Consider the following 19,122-nt stretch of genomic DNA (forward strand, 5'->3'; position numbering starts at 1 on the left):
GGATTTGAATTTTGATAACAGAAATATCAATCAAATTGTTTAATCACCCAACTAAATGTAGAGGTCCCAAATGATATCTTATCTTGTTGTAGAGATATAAAGAATCCACACAATTTAGCCTTTAGAAAATTGGTATCTCAACAAAATGAGACATATTACTGGAAAATGGGCAAATGCTATGAGACTTTACACATTTTGGGATGCTTGGAAAATAAAATCAACTCAGCAAAAATCAAATATTTTGCGCAAAAAGCAAATTTTGTTACAGAAAATTGCATTTTTCAAAAATCTCTTTGTGAAATTGAAATCTTTGCAAATATATACCAAAATACAAATGCATATAAACTCTCAGAAACTTCTCCAGCAAAACAGAAAAGAAAAAAGAAAAGAAAAAGAAAAAAAAGGAGGCTTAAAAAATTCTCCAACCTTGCATGTGAGAAATCTGGATGTACATCATTAGATTTGCAGAAGAAGCAAGAGAATGTTGCTGCTAAAAGGTTTTTGTGTAGGTGGGACCTCCACAAAAGTTGTTTTTGTCTGCGCTAGAAGCAACCATGTGCCCATAAGCAAAATACTCACCAAGCCTGTACACAGAGGTAATGTCTGTCTTTGCCCACTCATGGAGGAGATTACTGTAATGCAGCTCATTACCCTTGCAGGGAACCTGCAAAAAGTTGTGGACTTCTTCTTCACTGAAAAACATCGGGCTCTTTCTCCTATGTTTGAAACATGGGTGAAAGCCTGTCAGTGCTTCAGCCCTGTAATCTTGCCATACCCGGTCTAGTTAGTTCTTAATAGAAACTGAAAGTAGAAGGCTATGGTACATTAATGATGAAGTGTTACACATAATGAAATGGTGTTGCATGCCAAGGCAATTCCAGTTCAGAAAGCAAAAGTCCATTGCATAACATTAGCAAGTGATCTGTCTTCTGACCACAAGGGAACATTTTTACACTATGAAACCAATACACAAGTTTTGTATCATGGTCGCCAGCATTAGAATGTGAGACTAGAACTGAGTGAACACTCCAGATCCAAATTTCCCACACACTTATAAAGGTCAGTGCTTGGTCTGGGGATTATTACAATTTCTCAGCCCAAGCATTACAGGGTTGTTGTGAAATAGAGGAGAGACAATACATATAGTAAGCTGAATTTCCTGGAAGCTGGCAGCATAATAATATAAAACAAATAAATTGTGTGCTGAGCATTTTGTCTGATTAAAAAGAGGGGGGCACTGAAGTTTCTTGGCCAATAACTAACTCCAATATTGGTCCTCTGTGAACAAAATCCCAGCCTTCTTCCTGATATTTCAGGCAGTGAAGTTTCAGAAGGGCATGGCTAACAGTAGAAAACAGGGACAAATTGAATGTATTCATTAGAGCTCATTCAAGTGCCTTCTCTGAGCAATAAAACCTTAATTGTGCATTGCTACTGCATCAGCAAATCATAATTGATATTATAGATACAATATTTTTATTTTTGGTTTTACTATTTTATTTACTAATTCATGGGCCAACTTTGGTCCTCCAGATGTTTTGGACTTCAATTCTCAGAATTGGCCAACAGTCAAAAATTCTAGGAGTGGAAGTCCAGAAACATTTGGAAACCAAAGTTTGGGAAACATTGTTTTAGGACACTGAGTAAAACTGAACTCTTAAAGAAGGCAGCAGTGACATCTTGTGGAGAACATTATTTCACACATACATGCATACCTTAAAAGATTGTTTTCACAAAAAAAAGGACTTAATTACCATCTCCAGCCAACAGGAGAGGCGGCATATAAATAAAATGTATTATTATTATTATTATTATTATTATTATTATTATTATTATTTCCCAGAACAAATATAAAACTGCCTTGGGCAGTTTATATGTATTTAATTCATCGTCTCATCAATCTCCTGTATTAACACTGTTCTCATATGACACAACATAAAATCACATTAGCTGTACTGTGGAAAGATTCTAGAAAGGAATGGTTACAAAGTAGATGAGATAATTAATTAAATGAGAAGTAACAATCAGTTGAAGATAAATTATTTCTTGCAGTCTGGTCTATTAATAGATATATGAAGACTATTCACAACATTTTCCAATTCTGAGTGAGAAACATCCAACAGTCATAAGAACTTTCAGTGTGAGAATGAGGAAAGGAGAGCTTTGATTTCCAATCCAATTTGGGTAATTTGTACTAAACTGATTTTCCTTTTCCCACCCCACTGACATAAAGGAATTCCAAAGCAAAGCAATCCCAAGAGATTGCTATTAAATCTTTCCTTTTTTCCACACCTTCACAGTACATGTTCCAGTTTGTCAATAACTTTTTTGAATGGCAGGGCCCATAAAAAGACACAGTATTCCAGGTGACAATCTAACCAAAGCAAAATAGAATGAATGCCTCCCTATCTATAATGGGATTTGGGGTGGTGGTGGAGTTTGCTTTGATATTTACTATTGTAGTACACTTGACTCATATTTAGCTTGTGTTCTATCAAAGTCCTAAATCCTTTTCACTGGCACTGCTATTAAAACCAGGTGTAACTCACCTTAAATTTTTGCATTTGATTCTTCCAGCTCAAATGTACTTTCTTACAAATATCCCTGTTGAAATTAGTTCAGGTCACTTCTACACTGCCCTATATCCCAGGATCTGATCCAAGATTATCTGATTTAAAATGGATTATATGAGTTTCCATTGCCAGATAATCTGGGATAAGAAGATAATCTGGGATCAGATCCTGGGATATAGACGCAGTGTGGAAGGGACCTCAATCTCTTATGGTAAATTTGAATCCTGGGGTTTTCTGGGCTTTTAACTAACCCTTCCATACTGGAGTCATATGCAAATTTAATGAGTACTGTATGTTTTCTATTCCATAATTATAAAATATTATAAAGTTATTTTAAAAACCAGGCCAAGGATAGAACTCTGGGACACCTCACTACCATAGTCACGTGTCTCTAAAATGTCAAGGAACCACTGATGAGGAACGATATCATGAACCTTGTCAAAAGCCTAACTGAAATCTATACATCTTCGGCCTCATCTCCCAAACTTTTATCTGCATCTGAAAAGAAGAAGGAGAAGAGAAGAGGAAACAAGATTCTTTTGGAATCTCATATGACAACTCAGTAAAGTTAACATTTAGCTTCACCTTTTCCTGTCAGGAGAGAAGAAAAGCTAAAAACCAGTTTTGAAGGAGGAACAACATTCTTTCTGCAGCTTTAACCAGCTCAATTTCAGAGTAAAAGCACCCACTGTTGAAAAGCAAAGACGAACTCCAACTTCATAAATTTGCCGCAAATACCAGTTAAAGATGTATTGAAAAAGACATTCCAGAGCTAATACCACTTTGCAGCCCTTCTGGTCAGAAAATAGATTGACTGAATTGGCTTTACTGTAGGAACTAGCTTTTAAAACTGTCTACCCTACTTGAAATATAACATCACATTTTTATGGTCTTCACACTCAGAGCTTGCAAAGCTCACACATAAAGGCTGTTGCATTTATATGATACTATCTTCATGGTACTTTTTGCTTCGCCTTGTTACTTAAACAGATATGCTAACAGCAAATGATGACTTAGAAGCATCTTGCAGCATGGTGTTTAATACTCTATCATGGATAACCTTAATCACATCCAAATCCATTTCTTTCTAGATCTTCTCTTAAAAACTTGGGACATCCCTAAAGTATATCATGCATTTTCAGCTATAAGAGCATCCATGAGGCATCTTTCTAATAGTCAATCTAAGGACATTATCCCACCTTAACTTTCTCCCCTTTTCTTACCGTCTTCATACACTGGCAAAATGGAGTCTTATGGAGGCCATCACATGATGCACAGCCACTTCTGGTGGCTGTCTGTGAGACTCTATCTTGCCCATGTATGAAGATGGTAAGAAGGCTCAATTTTTAGGACTCAGGTGTTGATTGAAGAAAGCAGAAGGAAGCAGGAAAAAGCCAGGAGAAGATGGGAAAACATTGTGGAATGGCTGGCCATCCTCAAAGATGGACCTTGCTGAGGTAAGGGTCCCCACTCTTTAGGAAGGGTCCCCCTGCTTCCCCCCTCCCTTCCATGGGATAATGTCATAACTCAAGTTACACTTACTTTTGAGAGTTATAGTAAACATTAACCTAAAGCCACATGGAGTCACCTGACACAGCCCTACATGGGTAGAGCTGCCTCTTCCTCTAGGAAGTTCCCAACACACAGTAGGCACAGAATGCTTACATGGGAGACCACTGAGACCACAAAGTAAAACAGTGAAACTAAAGTCCCCCACACCAAAGAAACAAAGTCCAGGTTTTAAAGTGCGTGCCAGGAAACAAGATGCAAAGCTGAGGAGAGGAAATGAAAATGTGACTGATTAAGATTAAAAGTAAATCACTATTCACTGTGCATTGCCCAGGATGCTTAGTTTCTTCAAGGACTTGATATCTCTTGGTGATGTGCACTGATAGGGATGGATTGCTAAGCCATATTGAGGCTGGGAAGGAAAAAGGAATACCAGCAGATCTCAATTCAATAAACATATACTGAAGTCAGAATAAATCATTACTATATTGGGGGGGGGGGGTTGTAATATGCTTTAAGATGTTTTCTTAAATCAAGAGAAAAAGAAGAACCAAGAACTTCTTCCTGCCTCTTAGCCACATCCCCAAATTGAATTTCTATTTACAATGAATTCCAACATTGCTACAATCTCAATCTACACACTACCTTATTCTCATCTTGTATGAGTATAGTGCATCACACTTACATTGGATCATAAGTCTCGGGATTCACACATTTGCTTTGAACAAAGCCTATTGTTCCAGTAGATGTTGATTTTCCTATAAACCACTGAAGGCCTGGAATGAGAAAGCCAACGGCCTCTATGATGTCTCCTTTGTAGAAGCTCAGTTCATCCCATCCTTTCCCTCTGTAATCCTCTTTAGCCGTACACTTCCCTTGGCCTAAAAAACAAAGCAACAATAAAACAGCCCTCACTTCAGCACCATGAACAACTGAACCATTCTTTCCTGGAAACACAGTGGCCAGTGACAGGGAAGGGCATGCTTATGATCTGAGTATGAAAACAAGATCCCTTTGTGTCACATAACATTTTTGCTTTCATTTGTTTTGGGGCTTCATCTGAAACCACAGCTCATCTTTCTTAATACCAAGCAGCAGGTGCAATGAGCTACCCCTCCCCCCCAAAAAAAACCCCACCATCTAAGAAGTTTCTCTTTTTATTGTGCAAATGCACTTCTCTTTTCTGCCATTCTGTCACCATTTTCCCACTCCTCCAGTCTGAGTTTTTTTTTTCCATCACAAGATTCCAGTCAATTGGGGATATATACTGTCAGGTGAGCACTCATCACTTCCCAAATAATTCTTGAAATATGTATGACTCCCCTGTCCTTCTTTAGTTCACTCCTAACAGCAAGCAATAAAGCAGCAAGGGTAATGTTAACATTAGTTCCAAAAATTTCAAATATAAACTATGAAAAATATGGGTTCAAATCAGCAGACTTTTGGGACTTTTTTCCAGCATCTTTATAAATTTGGCAAGTCCTCAGTTTTCTTGAAATCAGGATATGTGTCTGTGTGTGTGTTTTGTTTTTCGAATGGATCAATTTTTAGTGGGTGTTTTGAAATCTTCACTGAGATGAAGAGGTATAAAAATGGCTCTCCCTAAGGGCCATCTTCATAATCTCTGGCAGTGAAATATGAAGCAGAGGGAAGTTTGGGCAACAGTCCCTCTCAACCTACAGGGAAGGCCTTTGAGGGACATCTACTTTCCATAGAAATAGGTTATCCACACATGAAATGAAGGAACTTTCTGGACCTGCCTTTGTCTTAAGCAAGCTATGCTTGAGCTCCTGCCAATACATACATACACAGAGACAAACACAGGCATAGCCTTAATGACACTGAACTCACCAATCTGTAAAATATCAGCTTCACTGATTTGGTTGGAGATTCCACAGCTCACTGGGTAGTTCTTCAGAAACCACCTGAAAAAGTGAATGGTGGTGAACTACCTCATATTTTCAGAGACCAGTTTTCTTGGGAGTCAGATAAAAATAGGTGCTTAGCTATACTCAATATTACCAGAGTTTCATGCCACAGTTTTTATAACTCACACATGCAATCTAAAGCAACAAGGTTTGTGAAAATATCCAATTAGTCCTATCAAAGTAGAGTTACACAACCAAGATAATGGAGATAAATGCAAAGACTGGACACAAATATCATAGACAAATTAAAAGCTTCTGAGAAACATTTAGCTTGCCACTATTTGAGGCAGCTGGGGCTCAACTGCCACGATTTCTTCCTATGAAAATGCTGAATTTTAAGTCTGGTCAGCACTTTTTAGAACTATCTGGATAAGAACCCTATGTTTCTCCATATACTGCAAATTCCAGGACTACATGTGACTTCATGGAATGTCACCCTGGCAATTAAAGTGGAATCACAAGTGCAATAATTGTGTAGAGTGGATGAACCCTTGGTCTTGAGACTATATTCAAGTACAAGAGAGTGTGTTTTTAAATCATCTCCAGTCCCCCCCCCCCCCAATCAGATAACAGAGGATTGAAAAGACCTTTACTAGAAAACAGTTACCAGTAAGAATACACAAATCTCATCTAGATAAACTGTCAAAATTGGCACAAGGCAGTTGCCTATGAAAACAATGTTAGTCTAGCTGGGCAAGATAATTTGTACATTCTTTGTGACAATTGGCTATCAGTGGGCAAAGACACAATGCCCTTTTACATAGATTAGTCCAGCTTTAGATGAATCTAGTACAGGAATGATTTTCATACAGGAATACCACAGGACCTGATGTTGAAAATCTTATTTCTATGCTATGGTTGAATGTTTGAGATGAAGAGCTAGAAACTTAGTAACAAAAAAACCCCCAGATAAATTCTTATATATAAAAGAAAAGTAAAAAAACAAAAACGTTTAAGAACTCAGTTGCTGAAGGTTCTGGGCATGATAGACTGAGGTGCAGGAGAAAAATGAGGTTATAATAAAATAATGTTTACAATTCCAAAAGTGGTGAGTTGTAAGTTAAAGTGAGCAGCAGAGATAGGAAAGGCACCCAGTTTTTTCTCTGAGTAAGATCCAACTTTGCACATGTTCATGATTACTCAATACAATCCTGAGATGGTTTCTAAGCAACTGATTTTAAAGTCAATATAAGTGATTTTAATGTTTATATATATTTATGGTTTTATTTCCCAGCATTGAATGTTTGCCGTATATATGTTGCGCTCCGCCCTGAGTCCTCTACGGGATGAGGAGGAGGGAATATAAATGTTTTAAATTAATTAATTAAAGCATCATTTCCACCAGAACATTAACAGAGCTAGTCAACTTACTGGTAAAAGGGGTGGCCCAGTGGCTCTATGGCAGTGACAGGCACCAGGCCCCTTTGTTCAGTTGACAGAGATGCTCCTTCCCATTTTGTTTCATGACCAACATCTTTCACATGGACAACCTCATTTTTCTCAAGCTTTAGGTCTTCATCCTCTTCTTCTACCTGGACATTGAATGTTGCCCTGGCAAAGAAATTTCCTATGCAGAAAAAGAGAAGGAGAAAGGGAAGCGGGTGGGGAACAGCCATAGTTCTTAATCTTTCCAACATCACGGGAACATGTCCTTCTGACATTCTGTAACCTGAGGCCTTCTAGTTATTCTAGACCACAGTTCATATAATCCCAATCTCTGTCTGTGCTGAATGAGCTGATGGCAATAGTAGTCCAAATCATGGAGGGTACCAAGAATCTGAATGCTGCTATCGTCTACAAATATACCTGTAGATGCTGTGTGACTTAAACTTGCAAAATTGCTCATCATTAGCCGGGTTAGCTAGGATTGACAAGAACATCAGCCTCAAAACATCTGAAGGGCTGGGAATTGACTGTTCCTATCAAATAACCTCCTTGTACTCAGAATTTTTTCCTGCTCAGAAATCCTGCTCTATGTGTTGTCACTTTTGACAGCTAGTCCCAGGAATGGGGATGTATTTTGCCATGTGCCTCAGTAACAGAATGTCCTCAACCCCAAGCAGCTGGCTTGGTCCAATCTTTGATACTCCTTCCATAAAAATTATGAATAGTTTACTCTTGAAAAATGTCAGCTATAATTCAGTATTTTAAATCAATGCACCATAATTTATCATTTGCTATTATTTATGGTTAGTCTTGATAACTTATTGGATATCAGTTTGTTATGTTAGCTTGAAACCTGCTTTGTGCCTATCTTTTGGAGAAAGTACATAATGAAAGTATTTATCAAGGATCCCCCCTCCCCCAGGTGACCATTTCACCCTGGCTAGGGCATAATCTTTTGGGCAGAATCTTCCCTGTTATGTAACTGTCATCTGAGAGCCATCTAAGTCAAGGAGTCATTTGAGTCAGAAGGTGTCCCAATGATTGTTTCAGAGCAGAAAGGAAGAGTCTACTGTGGGGAGGAAGCTCAGCCTCCATATCATTGTCTGAAGGATGTAAACCATGCTCACTGAACTCCTAGCTTTGTGTTAGTATTAGTGTACTGCTCTCTGCTTTGGGAAAAATTCTTGATGGTAAAAAAGTGGATCTTGGCAAATAGATCATTGCCGAAATCCATTCTGGAAGTTTAGAAACAAATAAAATCCATTCCAAAATTGATGAATTTATTGCACCTCCCCACTACCACCTGCAGGAATCTATTCCCTTCGTCCACTTCTCTACTTTAAATTCATCATATAGATGTGAAACACTGATGGGCATCTTTCAGGAGAACTGTATGAGTATGTTTGCCCCATCTTGCATAAATCTGCTCACATGAGGCAGGTGAATATAGGAGTAAATGAGACATGTAAAATAATCACAGGATGTTTTAAACCTATACCTGTTGATAGACTCTATAAGCTAGCTAGCATTGCCTTCCCTCCCAATGTGCAACAGGTAGTTGCTGCCAATTGCAAGAGAAATAAGATTGAACACTGTGAAAGCCACCCACTGCATCCTCCTCCCAGTAGATGTAAATCAAGGAAAAGTTTCATGAGAACCACCATTCCTCTTAATGTTCTCCCAGAAACAGCAAGACTATTTCTGTGGGCACCAAAATCAGGCAATTCCAACTGGATGGTCCCCCAAGGGGATCTTCCTCCAGGGGCAAACCAAGAATGGGCAACTTGGAAGCCCCTGAACAGACTCAGAAGTGGAGTTGGCAGATCAAAAGACAACCTGGCAAAATGGCACTACCTAGAAGAATCCTTCACCTTGTGTGACTGTGGAGCAGACTAAACAACTCAGCATCTGTATCTGTATGCCTGTCCACAATGCCCTGCCTTATGCACAGAGGGGGGACTTTTTAAACCTACAGACAATGCAGTCGTTGTTGCCCGTTCTTGCTCTAAAACTATCCAGCAGCTTGTGATCCCTTTATTTTATCAGTTGTGGATAAACTATTTTATCAGTTTTAGATAAACTATTTTATGCAATGCTTTTGACACAAAGTTTAGAAAAAGGAGAAGTGTACATGCCCCTTTCTAACTCTACAGTTCTATGATTTTTTAAACACTGCCACATCACTAAAAGGATAACTGGGGAAGAAGCTGGACTTACCTTCCTGGAGCAAAAGACCCAGATACATGGTGGTCATGAGGTCTTCATCAACAGTCACAGTGATCTCAGTATCCTCCACCAAAGCACAGTTCAGCCAGTAATCTGGAGTGAAGAGAAGATGCTCCAAGCTGCAACCCACATAGCCTAATTAACCACATCAAAGGAAGAAAGCAAACATATAATATGGTACTCACATCTACACACGTCTGAGATAAACATTTGACCCAAAAGGTTAGCAATTCCCAAAGGCTGCATCATGCCCTTAAGGTTAAAACTAGATACGCTTTATTTCTCAGATGTAAAGATTCCAACGTAGATAACAATAAAAGCTCCACAAGTACAACAAAATCATAAGCTTGAAAGCAATCAAACTTTCAATAAAGGTTGTCATTGATCCAATTAATCAACTAACCAAGAAATGAATTTCACTTTCAGCCTCATAGGACTGCTTCCTTGCACCCATTATCTTGACCCATTTTTGTCTGTTCAAGCTTCCTATAGATTAAGTCCTCTGAGACCCAGTCTCTTTTTCTCTCTTTTCTTTGCATGATCTCTTTGAACACAAGAAACCTAGCATATCTGATCTACCAGTTCTTGGCTTTCAGCCTGCTAAATTAGGCCTTAAAAGGAAAACTAAGGAAAAATACAGAAAGAAGCACCATGACACTCACATCACATTCCTACATTAAAGGATGTTTTATTTATTGTTCATTTATTTTTATTTTATTGGGATCATTTTTTTCCACACAGGTTTCATATTGTTTAGACTATTGATCTACCCTTCCCCAATATGGTGCCCAAAGAAGGTCAAAAGCCAAAACAAAAGAGAAGCCCAATAACAACATCAATAATATTAATTTTAATGGTTAAATAAATTATCCAATTAAAAAGTGCACTAATTTGAAACCATTTAAAAGCATTTAAGACATAAATAACAATAAAATATAGCACCCTGCTTTTAAAATAGTAACCTTTTCAATCAACCAATGAATTGCCAAAATTCTATCTAAATAAAAAACTTTTTGCCAGAAACGGAACTGAGAAGGGACAAGCCTATCCTTCTATAAAAGGGAGGTCTTATTTTCTTCCTTTCCCCCCTTCTCTTTAGTCATCACCCTCCACTTGTCATGTTGGAATTCCAGCCACCCTTTTTATATGACCTACCAAGAGCTAGATATGTTGAAAACTTCCATATTTCTTCTACAGTCCTGAAGGAGAGTAGAAAGCGGTTTTCCTGAGCCTGGATGCACACCAGCCTGGCTGATAGTTCCTATGAAACAAAGAAAAGATTATAAGTTCTGGGTGTTCTGAAGAGAACTTCGATAACCATACTTTTCTTGGCACACTGAGTTATGAATGATCATTGTATGTCATAATCTTATTTTTCTTGATTCTTGATATTTGGAACATGGATTTTAGGCCACAACTCTATGCCCATGGTCAGGCGCACAGCAGGGACAATACAACCTTGTCTCTCCCTACCTAATGGAAAAGTAATGATTCATTGCCAGAAGGGGGGCTGTCAAGAAAACAACCAGATTTCTTCCAAAATATTTTGTTTCATTCCATAAAAAGGAGAAAGGGAAAGAGAGAAAACAAAAAGAATGTGGCAGAATCCTTGAGTCTGTTTTTAAAAAGAAAAGAATAGTATGAACTTTCAAAGATATAAACTCCTTCTTCTGTCCCCCTTCATCCTAATTTTCCTATAGGCCAAGGCTGTGAATTTGTGCACCTTACTGCAGTATGCTGTCAATTAATTCAGCATAACACAAGTACCAATGGCACAGGTAATCACAGTTTCACCAACCCACTTACAAGAAAATGTATCCTCTCTAGGAATTCTCCAGGTCCTTCAGGGTCACTCTATGATAACTTCCAGTAGAAAAACATTCACTTCAATAAGGTTAACTTTTATCTAGAGTTTCTTGTTTAAATTGTAAGTTTGGAAACAAATTCCAATGGATATAAGGGTCAAACTGTAAAGTGACAGTATAGAAGGAATAACAGGAGATGACAACACAAACCTGGCTGATTTATCTAGACCTATCCAGGAACTCAGAAAGGGCCACAGTCCAGTGCTAGACAAGATGCTATGCATACATAATTACAAACACCAAGGGCTAGGTTCAGTCCTTGATGCTTCTAATTAAAAGGATCTCAGTCTTCAGATCTGAGAAGAGCCTCTGTTTGACATATTCAAGAACTATTGCTGGTCAAAGTGAATACTACTGGGCAAGAAAGCCAGTGTTCTGACTGGGTATAAGGTAGGTTTTCTTATTCACATGTTCGGATTATAATGAAATGGAGTGCTACAAAATATAAATAATAGCAGCTTCACCTTGAAAAGAGCACAAACATCTTTATCATCATTTTCCAGGGCCCACAGCTTCTTTCTTGCGGCTTCTTGTAGCTGGGGATTGAGGCCCCGTCCAGAGCGACTCTTGACAGTAAATGAGAGGGGGAGCTCTTCAAAGTTCAAAAAGGAAAGAAAAATAGATGATTAAAGAAAAGTTTTCAATGATCACAGCCAGGCTCAGTTGAGGAAAAGGAGAAGGAGATATTAGCATAGAGATATATGAAAAGAAATGGTGAAGAGATTGCTGGATGTGGCTCACCCTCCTCGTCCCAAGGTTTCTGTGTAAAATGGGTGAGGAAGGAGTATGTCACGGAGTCACACTTCCAGTGACCTCTGTTGGGATTTCTTTCCCCCAAACTGCCATTATTAAAGGTGTAAAAACAGTGGTTCCAGTTGTCAATGAGACCGAAATTCACTTTCTTTCTTCTGAATGAACTGACCCTAATCCAGTGTAACTGTGAGATTTAGTGAGGATTATAAAGATGATGGCTCTAAAATGGTCATTGTGTAGGACTTTCTGTTATAATGAAAGTACAGAATTATGGTTGGGACATCTTCAAATTGCTAGATATCATACCTTAGAATGAAAAGTTTATAAATTTTGGAGACAAACTTTATGTCTCAAATAGCAAAGATTTGCAGGGAAAGAGTGAGTGAATTTAGAGTCCCAGCTTGGCAAAGTGTTTCCAAAATGCTTCTAGGAAAGTCTTCTGTCAGTGCTTACATGGGAAAATCTACCACTTTCAAGGTCTGACTTGTTTCAGAACATGCGTACATTAGGAGTGGAAACAGCATGGAAAGTATTACTCTATTACAACTTAAACCACTTGAATGACTTCTACATCAGGGAAGAAGCAAAGGAACAGTTTTATGAACTGCCTGTTAGGACCCGGGAGGGACACGTCAACTTTAAGCAACATGACAGATTCATATATATGACAAAGCTCTTCTTTACCTCTCTTGAAGTAAACTATAAAGGTACCAAAATTCATGACTTCCTTTTTTTACTCCAACCTCTCTCAATGATTGTGAGCAATTAAAAGAGATTAATGTTTAAATTGACTGCTTCATCCTTAAGAGTCCCTGATAGTGATCTCTCCTTCTACTTTCAAAACAATCCTGATAGCTTTTTATATGTTCCTCCCACCATCACCAATACTCAGAAACACTATTTATAAGGATACATTAAGCCTTTTCAGCACAGATTTACCCAGTTTTTGTAGTGCATGAGCTTTCATTGTGGCTAAATTCATCAGACATCCTCACCAGGAAACTGGTGGTAACTTGAGGATGCATTTGAGACCAATGACCTTATCACATGGGGTCTCCCCCCCCCCCAACAATGCTGTATTGCCAACCTCTACGGTGAAACAACAGGGATGAGGGGCAACTCTGTTGTCCCACACAATGCTTCATTGCGGCAATACTTCCCCCATCACATGGGGGAAGCAGTGCCAAAGTGGTGCAGAAGGCTCCCATTTTGCAAGGGAAGTATTGTACGACTCTTCCACTCCAGCTGTGGGTGGGGCCTCTGCTGAAAGTTCAACAAAGTTGTGTGATAGGCAACGTGCCCCTCAATCACTTTACTGGTGGGGAAGCATCCTAGAATGCTAGAAAAGCATTGTATTATGAAATCATTCAAGGGCATGTTGTCATGCTATAACAAGTTACAGGTTTCCCCTTATACGTAAACAGCATTTATTTATAAATTTGGAAAGATATTGGGTGGTGTGAGATACTGGCACATACTCTGTTTATTGGTATCTTCTGCATAATCATGTGGAATTAGACTCTGAAAACTCTGTTTCTCTTTGATGCCTTTCTTTTTCTCATCTTAGGGCCCTTCCACACAGCCATATAACCCAGAATGTCTGCTTTGAACTGGATTATCTGAGTCCACACTGCCATATAAGCCAGTTCAATGTGGATTTTTAGTGAATCTTTTATACTACCGATGACAGCACAATGCAATTTACTGGAGTGATCATTATATCTCCCAGGGAAATTATGCTTCTGTCTGTTTGTCTTTCTTAGTTACAGATGTTAAAAAAATGCAAAGCAGCAATTAGACAAAAAAACTTACCATTTGGAAACCCTTCCCCTACAGCCAATGACACGGATTCAGTTTCCAGAATTCCCTCTCCTATCTGTGCAGGCTGACTTCCTGGATCCAGTTCCCTGGGATTACCTGAGAAGTCACCATGCAGGTAGAAGGACCACTGTCAACTATTTTTCTTAAGAGGAAGTAAAACAAGGGTGTAATGGAAGGGAACAGAGGGATATATAAGGAATTGCCAAATACCCATCAGTCCAGTTGGACAATCAAGCCCAGAGATTCCATACTGGAATAGTAACATCTCCCCAAAAGTTCAAACGGATGTTATTCCCACCATAAGGACTTTGATGATGGGCATCAAACACAGAACCTTATACATCCAACAACATGTTGTTGGTAGCAGTGGAACTATGTCCCTTGTCAAAGTACAGAAGCAATAGACTCTTTCCTATCCAAGGCCAATCCTACTATAAAGCGAAGTGAGGAATCTGTAGCAGACAGCAGACATAAATTGACACAGAAGGGTTGCAAAATGATATGTTTGTTAGATTTTTGTTTTGTTTTTTTCATTGCTAGGAAGTATGCTTGTTGGACATTCTGTCCCCAAATCAACTCTCATGACTTGTGTGAATTTGACTGTGCACCTTGATTTGTGTAGGTTGAGAGAAGGGGAAGACACTATTTGGTACTCCATCTCAAAAATAAAATTTTATTGGGAAAGTCCCATCCCTTCCAAAAGGCCCACAGCCTCCCTGGCTTCTTATTACTGGTTGCGAGCTTTGTCTTAACTTTTTTTTTCCAACAAATTTATGCATGTGTTGAATAGTAAAACATTTTACAAAGAATCCAGGGCACTCAGGGGAGATAAAGAGACAATGTTAACATAGTTCTCCCAAATCTCTCTGAATTTATTTTTTAAAAATATTACCAATCTTTGGTAGTTGTTTAGTATAAAATACTGCTTATCCAGACTTTCAAACATCTAAAAGAATAATAGAATCATAGAATCACAGAGCCACTGCCAAGAAGCAGGAAAATTGCATTCAAAGCACCCCCGACAGATGGCCATCCAACCTCTGTTTAGAAGCCTCCAAAGAAGGAGCCTCCACCACAATTTACATTTAAATTTAAAGTGGTCTGCCAAGAATGGGAGGAGAGAGATATACAAAAGTAACAAATAATTTGTTTCTCTTATATAAATATCAGGAATTATGAGCACCCCAGTCCCACAAAATCTGAAGATTCTCCACTCCAGGCTAATGTGTAGTTTGAAGCTCAAAAAACCACTAGATTTCACACATCTCTAACTGGAATAAAACAGAGCTATGTGTAAAATGCTACAGGATTACCACATCCAGAAACAGGCAGATTTGTCCATAATGAGTCATAAGCCTTTGGAACAAACTCTCTATAGTTAGTTATTACTAATGTACTTCCTTGTTAAAATGAAGGAAGCATCCTAAATTTTATTTATTTAAGCAATCATTTCCTTCTTAAGTAAGGAATACTCGGAGCTGTTTTAGCCAGTTCTTTCCCCTGAAATGTAGCCTACAACTCCTGATATTTGTTGGTGGTTTCCCATTCAAGTACAAACCAGGGGTGACCCTTTTGAGTTTCCAATCTCAGGGAGGAGATTGGGGTGCCTTTTGGATTTATTTGTTTTGGCTGCTGAACTTTTTATTTTTAGTCTTCCTCTTCCCTGTTGATTTAAATATATTATTATAACATCTCTGGTAAGATGCCTTAGGCAAAGGGTGGATATGGTGGTGTTAAAGTTTTCAAGAAATAAAGCCAATTCAACTCAGAAGAATTTACCGAGGGAGTCAGGGGAGAGAAATAGAAATTCTGGAAGCATTTTATTCTATGATTACAGAGCCCACAGAAATCTCTCCACAGTAGCCTCCCCACAGTCCAACCGGGTCCATTTCCTCCCCTTTTTATACTGATCTGGGTTACAGTAAGTAGAAACCTGTAGAGACCATTCTGTGGAGAAAGGGCTTTCCTGGTTACTTCTGCTTTTGAGAGAAAGGGGTCAATTTGCTTAGTTTTCTGGAAGAAACCAGAATATCCCATAAATTAAAAATCTAACTTGTATCATGCATTAAACAGTTCCATAAAGCTCTTGTATCCATGAAATGTAGGCTGTAATTATGTTAATAATGCCAAGACTCCATTTTAAACATCCAGCAGTCTCTTCCCACCAAATTCGACATCAAGGTCTTGTCAACGGGTTTAGAAGACAAAATATGTGCCAGGGAAGAATAGCTGTAAAATGATGGCATTGCTTTTGTTACAACACCAAAGAGAAAAAGAAAGATTAGTGGATGATATCACTCTAATAGCTATTTCTTACAAGAATGTGGAATCTCCCTTTGGTTGTTTTGTTTTTTTGCATCTATCCTGGAGATTCTCAAAGTGGATCAAACTATTTCCATTCTTCAGATGGGTGATTTTGGCGTGTATATGAAATGAATTGGTTGCAGAACCTGAAATGGCACTAGCAAGCATACTCTAACACAGCTATGTGGCTTCTTTTGTCACAGCACCCCTCTGTCACCTTCTAGAGCAGTGGTTCTCAACTTGTGGGTGTTTTGGCCTACAACTTCCAGAAATACCAGCCAGTTTACCAGCTGTTAGGATTTCTGGGAGTTGAAGGACACAACATCTGGGGACCCACAGATTGGGAACCACTGTTCTAGAGTAAAAGAACCTGGAATGAACAAAGAAAAAATGTTATTTTAAACATTATGTGGTAACTATGTTTGCTGGGACTAAACTAGAGTAATACCAGATATTTCTCAGTAGAAAGGGCATTTCCACTTCCCTAAAAATGTACTAGCTCTACACTGTAGAGCCATGATAACCCAAATCTCCCAGTGTATGCCCACATATATTTACTGATATAGCCTCACATTTCATACTTGGTGCATGTACTCTAGGCAACTGGTGCAATGCCCTAATGAATACATTTTCCATCTCAATTTCAAAGGGGCTGTAATGTGTCATTCAACTCAAACCATAGCAGGGAGGGAGCTTTATGTATTGCTCTCAGTTTTTCTTTACATACACATGCAATAAACAGAGAAGCAGAATGGAAGAAGGATTACACAAAGAGAAATATGCACAAAACAAAACACACCCAGTGTTCATGCATATCTCAGTATGTTCCTTGAACAGTCTAAAAACTGTGATAGTTTTGGTTTTTTTTGCAGAAATTGCTACTCCCATCCTAGACCTTCAAATTTATTCAGTGGTAATGGTTTTAAACTGCTGGCCAACTAGATGATTTATGACCTCATCATATGGGCTAATTTGCCCACCATACACTGGCTCCTCTCCCCTTTTTGCCACGGAGCCCATCCCACAACGTACATCTACTTCCTGTGGGGCTCTGTGGCAAAGGGAGAGAGGAACTGGCACACACTGCTGTGGTGGCAACATGAGAGGCTTCCTGTGTTGCATTTGCAATAATGGAGGGGAAGCCAAGCGGCGGATGCTCCCCCCCCCCCGGTGGGAAGGGGCGATGGGTAAGTTGGGGTGATGGGTTCCCTAAACCCCCTGCTGGTCCCCCCACTGATTCCCTACAATGTGTGGTGAATCCTTAGGTGAATGTGATAAGGTACTTAGATTCCATTTCCAAGCTTCTCTGACCATTGCTAGACTAGCTAGGACATATGGGCATGTGTGAACTGAAATCCAAAATACTAACAGGGTCAAAAGTTGAAAGCCACCACTCTATTGCATATATTCTACCAACCAGAAGGACAGTCCCAGCTTCAATACAAGAGTGCCTTTTTCATTTGAAAAAAACACACTTTACAGAGAGCAGAACAATCATTTGGTTTTTAGCAGTACCTGATGCCATCTTCTTCTCTTGGAAACATCTTTCTCGGGATTCCTCTGAGTGTTGTTGTAAACTGTACCAACTGGCCAGGGAGGTAGGCTGCACTGATGAGCAAGAGGACGACTCTTCACCTGAGGAAGGCATGAAGCCGGACAGCAGTTCAGAAATGAGAGAAAAGGCAGTGTGGGTTATAGAACATGCATCAGCGATGGCAAAAGCAAGAACTGTCACAATGAATGGAGTCTTACACCCCCCTCTCGCAGTGAAATACTGTTTGACCAAGAGGATGAAGGCTGACTCTTACTCTGCCAATCACAGTTTGTTATTTGTTTATTTTAGTCTCAACTGCTTAGAAAGGGGAAACCAGCCATGTTTAGATAGATGAACTGAAACTAGTTTCAGAGTCTGAACAAACCATTAGAAGCTGGCCATGCTGAGTTTTAGCACCTTGTGGTAAAGAAAGATTTTGCAACTGTTTCCTGTAAAACTGCCACTGAAATACATTAATGAAGCCTCCACAGTCTCTGTTTATTGCTTGACTACACCAATTAAAAAGTGAGAAAGACTTGAGGGGAAAGGTGGAGGAGGTGTGTGCCACTGGTTTAGATTCATGTTGTCATACTTTGAACTTCCTGGATTCCCCAGTCAGTAGCCATGCTGTCTAGGGATTCTAAGTATTGTTATCTCAAAAATAATTACTTCCAACTCACGTCAGTTTAGCAGTGGGATCACCCAGTTATATGCGTCATTGGGTTAGTTTATAATTCATTATTGTGTACTTAGTAACTTGAAACAATGTGTTAGCAGACTCGTGAAAAAAAACATCATTTTGGGAGCAATGTGACAATTCTTTGTGTGGGATTACATATGTGATGGTTCATTCACACATGCAATTCACCTGTAGGATCTATTCTGACATTGCCATTCAGGAGCCACAAGATCCCAACTAAGCAACTCAGGTAACTTCAAAACCCTACATAAAACATGAGAAGATTCCAGGCTACAGCTCTTTCCCATACTAACTACGCTTCTTATGAAAACTGGAGCAAACCAAGGAAGGAAAGAAGCAGAACATGAAAATGCTACTTCTTTTGGACAACTCTCAGAATCTCCCAGTCAGTACTGCCAATGACCATGCGACCTGGAAAATGCAGGGAGTTGAAGTTCAAAGAAGGACACTGGCTCCAAAATGAGTGGGATTATGAATCAGTTCTGGGTTTTAGTCTGAACTTTTCAAAGGATAGTATTTATTT

The 19,122-nt window shown here is 39.1% G+C and overlaps 1 protein-coding gene across 8 annotated transcripts in view; it reads right to left on the reverse strand.

The window, feature by feature from the left end:
* SH3TC2 (SH3 domain and tetratricopeptide repeats 2) overlaps positions 1-19,122 on the reverse strand; it is a 57,950-nt gene that overhangs the window by 18,587 nt on the left and 20,241 nt on the right. For 7 of the 8 annotated variants that reach the window (XR_010909197.1, XM_060765091.2, XM_060765095.2 and 4 more), the window contains exons 2-10: positions 17,881-18,000; positions 14,053-14,157; positions 11,952-12,079; positions 10,778-10,883; positions 9,614-9,757; positions 7,382-7,577; positions 5,934-6,007; positions 4,768-4,963; positions 580-716 (exon numbers count right to left, since the gene is read on the reverse strand). Coding sequence is in view for 7 of the 8 variants with exons in the window: in XM_060765091.2 (XP_060621074.2) it covers positions 580-716; positions 4,768-4,963; positions 5,934-6,007; positions 7,382-7,577; positions 9,614-9,757; positions 10,778-10,883; positions 11,952-12,079; positions 14,053-14,157; positions 17,881-18,000 (1,206 nt within the window). In the remaining variant the exon portion in view is untranslated. The remainder of the gene's footprint in view (positions 1-579; positions 717-4,767; positions 4,964-5,933; positions 6,008-7,381; positions 7,578-9,613; positions 9,758-10,777; positions 10,884-11,951; positions 12,080-14,052; positions 14,158-17,880; positions 18,001-19,122) is intronic. The other variant, XM_060765092.2, reaches the window with a different exon arrangement.

The sequence above is a fragment of the Anolis sagrei genome, chromosome 2 (genome assembly GCF_037176765.1).
Source record: "Anolis sagrei isolate rAnoSag1 chromosome 2, rAnoSag1.mat, whole genome shotgun sequence".
Classification (NCBI taxonomy): Eukaryota; Metazoa; Chordata; class Lepidosauria; order Squamata; family Dactyloidae; genus Anolis; species Anolis sagrei.